Raw genomic sequence first — 7,500 nt, 5'->3', positions numbered from 1 at the left:
CATAGAACACCCTGTTATAAAGGTGGCATCATGGGTCATACCGCTATGTCACTCAAAGAGCCTTCATAGAACACTACAACCTGTTATAAAGGTGGCATCATGGGTCATACCGCTATGTCACTCAGAGAGCCTTCATAGAACACCTGTTATAAAGGTGGCATCATAGGCCTTACCGCTATGTCACTCAGAGAGCCTTCATAGAACACTACAACCTGTTATAAAGGTGGCATCATGGGTTAAGGGTTACTTACATTGCAGTCGAAAGAACAGCACTGAAAATCAAATGTAAAAAACAAACGTTATAAATGGCAATAAACAGAAAGACAGATGAATGTGACTTTATACTAATGAATACTGTAGACAAGACATACCACATCCTTGGTCTCATTGGTCTGTAAAAGAAAATAGATCAGAGGTTAGAAAGACTCATTTACACTTTAAAATGAGAGGAGAGGGAGGGGAGTAGAGAGGGAGAGAGGGAGGAGAGGAGAGGAGAGGAGAGGAGAGGAGAGGAGAGGAGAGGAGAGGAGAGGGAGAGGAGAGAAGAGAGGAGAGGAGAGGAGAGGAGAGGAGAGGAGAGGAGAGGAGAGGAGAGGAGAGGAGAGGAGAGGAGAGGAGAGGAAAAGGAGAGGAGAGGAGAGGAGAGGAGAGGAGAGGAGAGGAGAGGAGAGAGAGGAGAGGAGAGGAGAGGAGAGGAGAGGAGAGGAGAGGAGAGGAGAGGAGAGGAGAGGAGAGGAGAGGAGAGGAGAGGAGAGGAGGAGAGAGAGAGAGGAGAGGAGAGAGAGAGGAGAGGGGAGAGGAGAGGAGGAGAGGAGAGGTAATACGTACGATCATATCTATGATACTGCGTATGGTCTGTAGCTGGGTGGATCTACTGTTGTCGGCTGCTGTGAAGTTCTGTCTGTAGTTATGGTCTGTAGCGATCACTGACAGTCTGGTGTCCTGTAGAGATCAATACAGACATTGATCAATTATCAATATTTACAGTTATCAGTACATTATCAATACATACAGGTATACAAAGTTATCAATATATCCACACAGTTATCAATGTACACATAACTAAACCAACATCAAGCCTCATGTTAGTGACGAGAGAATAAGTGTTCTGGAATGCCGTTTTACTTGACGGTTGAATCTATTGGTCCCTCTGCCTGGACTAAACACAAACACCCAGCGACACGTCGGAGGAGCCCAGGGTCAGTCACAGGACAGCACCCCCCGGAGCAGGGTCAGTCACAGGACAGGACCCCCTGGAGCAGGGTCAGTCACAGAGATGATAAACCAGCAGGGATGTTAAACCAGCAGAGATGTTAAACCAGCAGAGATGTTAAACCATCAGAGATGTTAAACCATCAGAGATGTTAAACCATCAGAGATGTTAAACCAGCAGAGATGTTAAACCATCAGAGATGTTAAACCATCAGAGATGTTAAACCATCAGAGATGTTAAACCATCAGAGATGTTAAACCATCACCATCAGGCCTATGGATGGTTGCCAGCCACTTCCTGTCCTTCTTTCTATCACCAGATCTGGGTATTGAACAAACAACCTTCTGGCTACTGGTCCTCTGTAAACAGAAACATGTCGCCCAGCAGATGGCAGATGTAGAAACGTAGGTATCCTGCATGCCACAACACCCGTGTTAGTCCACTGAGCTAAAGCCTCGGCCTTACAGCTCAGAGAGCCAACGCAAGTCTTCAGGAGTCAGACGAGGTCACCTACATCTGTTACAATGATATCGTACCTCCTGGTCAGGTTAAAAGGGTTAGGTCTCTGTGTGTGTGTGTGTGTGTGTGTGTGTGTGTGTGTGTGTGTGTGTGTGTGTGTGTGTGTGTGTGTGTGTGTGTGTGTGAGTTGTACCTCCTGGTCAGGTGAAATGGCAACAGAGAAGACTTTAACCCCGTGTTGCCTGGCCTCATTGGCAGCTTCCTGTAACCCACCACAGGGCTCCTTGTAACCTGTTAGAGGATGACCATCCGTCACCACGACGATGTACTTATTCTCCTGGTAGTGGGAGCCCCTGAACACACACACACACACACACACACACGCATTTCTAAAAATCAAATCAAATGTATTTATAAAGCCCTTCTTAGATCAGCTGATGTCTCAGTGCAGTACAGAAACCCAGCCTAAAACCCCCAAATAACAAGCAATGCAAGTGTAGAAGCAGTATGTGTGTGTGTGTGTGTGTGTGTGTGTGTGTGTGTGTGTGTGTGTGTGTGTGTGGTGAGAGAGAGAGCGTATATGTGTGTGTGTGTGTGTGTGTGTGTGTGTGTGTGTGTGTGTGTGTGTGTGTGTGTGTGTGTGTGTGTGTGTGTGTGTGTGTGTGTGTGTGTGAGAGAGAGCGTATATGTGTGTGTGTGTGTGTGTGTGTGTGTGTGTGTGTGTGTGTGTGTGTGTGTGTGTGTGTGTGTGTGTGTGTGTGTGTGTGTGTGTGTGTGTGTGTGTGTCTGTGTGAGAGAGCGTATGTGTGTGTGTGTGTGTGTGTTACCCTATGAGCAGCTCAGCGATGCCTCTCTTGATGGCACAGTCAGTGTGGGTTCCCTTGCCGATGTAGCTGATGCCTTTGATGTCACTGATGAGCGCCTGGCGCTCGGTGGCGACGTCGCTCAGCTGGCGCACTAAGATGATCTCATCAGAGTAGTGCAGCGCTCCGGAGTTCCACGTCAGGGAACGGTCACATGGCTGGCGCCTAGCGAAGACATTAGACAGAGAGAGAAATAGATATGGCATATCACACAAAACAATATAACTACAGGTAAATTACCTTCACCATTACAGTAAGACTCAAACAGGACCTACAGGACCTACCTATAACAGGACCTACAGAACCTACCTATAACAGAACCTACCTATAACAGGACCTACCTATAACAGGACCTACAGAACCTACCTATAACAGGACCTACAACTACCTATAACAGGACCTACCAAGAACCTACCTATAACAGAACCTACAGAACCTACCTATAACAGGACCTACCTATAACAGGACCTACAGAACCTACCTATAACAGGACCTACAGAACCTACCTATAACAGGACCAACAGGACCTACCTATAACAGGACCTACAGAACCTACCTATAACAGAACCTACAGAACCTACCTATAACAGGACCTACCTATAACAGGACCTACCTATAACAGGACCTACAGAACCTACCTATAACAGAACCTACAGAACCTACCTATAACAGGACCTACAGAACCTACCTATAACAGGACCTACCCTATAACAGGACCACACAGGACCTACCTATAACAGGACCTACCTATAACAGGACCTACAGAACCTACAGGACCTACCTATAACAGAACCTACACTCTTAGAAAAATGGTTCCAAAACGGTTCTTATGCTGTCCCCAATAGGAGAACCCTTTTTGTTTCCAGGTGGAACCTTTTTTCGTTCCATGTAAAACTATTTTGTATTCCATGTAGAACCCTCTGTGGAAATGGTGCTACATGGAACCCTAAAGGGTTCTACTTAGAACCAAAATAGATATACCTGCAACCCAAAAGGGTTATTCAAAGAGTTATCCTATGGGGACAACCAAATAACCCAGCAAGGGTTGGGTGGTGTGAATAATCCAACATATTGGTTTGGAATACCCAAACACGGATTCATTTAAACATCAGAACGGTTTTTATTCACTTTTATGCTGGGTCTTTTAGTTTGTTAGGGTATAGGTTATTTTCAGGAAGCCTGCCTATTAGGGGCGTGGCTTTAAGATAGTTATTTTTGGCCACCTGTGAGAGTAAATGTCATTCCTGTTCATCATGTTAAGTTTAACATTGTAAATTTAAAAACACCTGAATATTTGTCGCATATTACATATTCTAATACAATATGAATAATTTTTCATTTTTACATTTTGTAACGAAGTCGTAACTATCTATATCATAAGGTGAATGCACCAATTTGTAAGTCGCTCTGGATAAGAGCGTCTGCTAAATGACTTAAATGTAAATGTAAACATTGGTGTAGTCGTAAGCTTTTGAGGAACTCATACATTTGTTTAAGCTTAATTAAAGCTACAAAAGTGTCAGTGTTGAACCTTAACAATACAACAGGAATAAACAAAATTAACATTTACTCTCACAGGAGTGTGTCTGTGTGCGTGTGTGTGTGTGTGCGTGTGTTAGTGTGTGTGTGTGTGTGTGTGTGCGTGTGTGCGTGTGTGTGTGTGCGTGTGTGCGTGTGTGTGTGTGTGTGTGTGTGCGTGTGTGCGCGTGTGTGTGTGTGTGTGTGTGTGTGTATCTTACATCTCTTTGAGTTCCATGATGAAGCGTTCAGTAAAGCTCTTGATCTGGTCGATGTAGAAGTTGGGAGGTTTGGCCCTCAGAGCAACACTCTCAGACGTGTCCAGCACAAAGAACAGGTCCACCGGACACTCTAAACACACACCGATGTAAACATAAACATGGGAAATATCTACATGGAAACAAACACCTGGCACCTGTATATGCAGAGGTTATTACCCACCAATTTTTCACTTTTGTGATTTATCATCAGAAATGATTATTTATTATTTCACACACCATGTGTGTAAATAAAATAATAAAATATTACTGTTTTTAGATTTTTTTTTCTTAATAGATTTTAGATGATGTATGAAAATGTTAATTTTTTGTGGGCAAAACGCTATATATCCATCGTTTAGCTGCAATGGAATGTTTTGCTTTCTGTATATTTGACTGTGATTTTCTCACTTAGAAGATTAATTCACTTCCTGGAAATCGTTCTGGATGACAACATCTGCGAAATGACTAAAATGTCAAGTGTTTTACATACAAATCTCATATTACTGTATTGAAATATTTTTTTATTTTTAATATTGATGTCACACGTATCATTTGTACAGTTCTTTATTAAGAATGTAGTTATTTGTTACATTGGACTGTGTAAACGTAAAAGAAAAAAAAATGTTTGCTATAGAATACTTCAGTACTTACTATAGAATTATGTAGTAAACTGTAGAAAAGTGTAGAATACTATACTACACACTGTAGTATCCCTCAATCATGTGTAGTACTTACTGTATCATGTGTAGTACTTACTGTATCATGTGTAGTACTTACTGTATCATTTTGCTGTATACTGTAGAACACTATAGTTAATACTACATACAGTATAGTACAGTATTATCCACAAAAAAATACTGTAGTAAATACAGTAATGTCCACAGAAACACTACAGACCGCAAATACAATAGTTTTTTTAAGTAGAGTAATACTACATTATTTAATTTGCATATACCCTGCCCATTCCCTCCCCCTCATCCCAATATGTTCCATAAGTGATAAACCTACATGCCAAGTATACACTCTTTGAAAAAAGGGTTCTTCAGCTGTCCTCATAGGATAACCTTTTCTTCCCAGGTAGAACCAGTTTGGACTCCATGTAGAACCCTCTGTGTAAAGAGTTCTACATAGAACTCAAATGGGATCTACCTGGAACCAAAAGGGGTTCTTCAAAGCGTTCTCCTATGAGGACAGCTGAAGAACCCTTTTAGGTTCTAGAGAGTACCTTTTTTAAAAGTGTAGACCATAAATGTTTTCCTTACAGGATATAGAAAAGAGCAGTAAACACTACAGTAAATACTAGGGTATACTGCAGACGGCAAAAACACTACAGCAAATACTATAATATACTGCAGTCTGCAAAAACACTACAGTAAATACTAGAGTATACTGCAGTCGGCAAAAACACTACAGCAAATACTGTAATATACTGCAGTCCGCAAAAACACTACAGTAAATACTATAATATATACTTTCGTTTAAGTATAGTAATACTACAGTAGTTATAGTATAGTAAACTGGAAATACTATAGTGTACTACAGTAATATATGGAAAAACACTATAGTCAATTCTACAATACAGTTCTCAAAGATACTACAGTCAGTAGAAACACTACAGTCCTAAAAAACACAACATTTTTTGAACTATTGTAATAGTAAAGTATTTATATTACAGTAAGCTATAGTATTTTTTATGTGGGTGAGGCAGATATATATCATTTAAAAATAAAACATGATTATTTGTCCATGATTAGATATACTATTAAAAACGATAAAAACTCACCAATCTCGTTCAGAATTTCTATAATCAGTAAAAGCTCATTTACCAACATTTCTGAAAATGCTTATATAGTGTTTTGGAATTAAATTGTTCATATACACACAATCACACAATAACATTTGTTACTCAATGGTGGTAGTCTCAAGGTTAGAGAGCTGGGTTGCCGGTTCGAATCTCAGGACTGGTTGGGAAAATCTGTAGAGATTGAGCCAGCAACTAGCTGGTTGCCAGCTATTGAGTTAAGTAGGCCTACAATATAATGAAGCTGGTAATAAAACCAGACTAAAAGGATAAAAATAAAAATGTTAAGTACAAAACTGTTGTACTAAATTGTACTAAATTGTACTACTTTAAATAACAAAAAAAAAGTAATATTTCAACTACAATATGTTTAGACTAAGGCCTCAATTCAATCAACAACCTCAGAAATATTTTGATTCTGCATCCTGCGTTGGATTTAAATTCAAATCCCAGCCATTTACACAGATTGATTGAGTGATTGATTACCCCTAACGCTGACCAGTTTCACTGCCCCTAGTGATAAGTTAGGCTGCGGCGAGGGTAACACTTTGATGATACCACTCTAAGCATAATGTGCAGCTGTGCTAGATAGACTGTAGCCTAACTACATACAGTAGGACCAACGACCACACCAGCTCAGTAATTCTGCTAGCTTAGGCACGGCCTAATATCTGATTTAAGCATTGTCTATTTTACTAAGATCGCTGTAGCTCCTACAAGGCTGTTTGTTATTAACTTCCAACGCAACATCTGGCCAAGACGCAGAGACTCGCCAGAAACCATCCCAATTTTATCTCTCTCTCTCTCTCTCTCTCTCTCTCTCTTTCTCTCTCGTTCTCTGTGGTTTCTAACTTGTTTCTCATCCCAAATAGCTTGTTTAGTTCCCTATTAATTACATATCATACATAGACATACAATACTAGACAACCCGGGAACAATAAGTCAGTTTCTTATCAAGAAACACATTTTATATACACTCACCCCAGAACTTGGGTCTGTCGGTCTGCTGTGCGAACGCCCCAGCACACAGCGCAACGCACAGCAGAGAGAGAGACTCCATGAGCCTCCATGCCTTTTTATTCGGATAAAACTAGACTTTCAAACCCCCCAAAAACACTTCCCAACCGTCTCCAACCCGAACCTTCGAAACTGAACTTCAGAAGATGGATGAAACCGGAGCTCAGTCGATGTTCTAATTCCCGTTAGTCACTTCAAACCCCACCGAGCCAACACGAGAGAGCGCAGCAAAGGACCAGCATATGGGATGCCTCGCAAAGAGGAGGGAGGGAGGGAGGGAGGGAGGGAGGGAGAGGGAGGGAGAGGGAGGGAGGGGAGGGAGGGAGGGAGGGAGGGAGGGAGGGAGGAGGGAGGGAGGAAAAGAGGGAG

The 7,500-nt window shown here is 41.6% G+C and overlaps 1 protein-coding gene across 1 annotated transcript in view; it reads right to left on the bottom strand.

The window, feature by feature from the left end:
* Positions 1-7,373, bottom strand: part of LOC106561261 (collagen alpha-1(VI) chain-like) — a 54,408-nt gene extending 47,035 nt beyond the window's left edge. Inside the window, 7 exon segments of the mRNA XM_045693784.1 lie at positions 252-272; positions 372-392; positions 829-942; positions 1,866-2,025; positions 2,500-2,700; positions 4,275-4,404; positions 7,096-7,373. Coding sequence (XP_045549740.1) covers positions 252-272; positions 372-392; positions 829-942; positions 1,866-2,025; positions 2,500-2,700; positions 4,275-4,404; positions 7,096-7,174 — 726 coding nt within the window. The 5' untranslated portion in view covers positions 7,175-7,373.
* Positions 7,374-7,500: the final 127 nt, after the last annotated feature.

The sequence above is a fragment of the Salmo salar genome, chromosome ssa14 (genome assembly GCF_905237065.1).
Source record: "Salmo salar chromosome ssa14, Ssal_v3.1, whole genome shotgun sequence".
Taxonomy (NCBI): Eukaryota; Metazoa; Chordata; class Actinopteri; order Salmoniformes; family Salmonidae; genus Salmo; species Salmo salar.
This window is presented reverse-complemented; position numbering and strand designations above follow the sequence as displayed.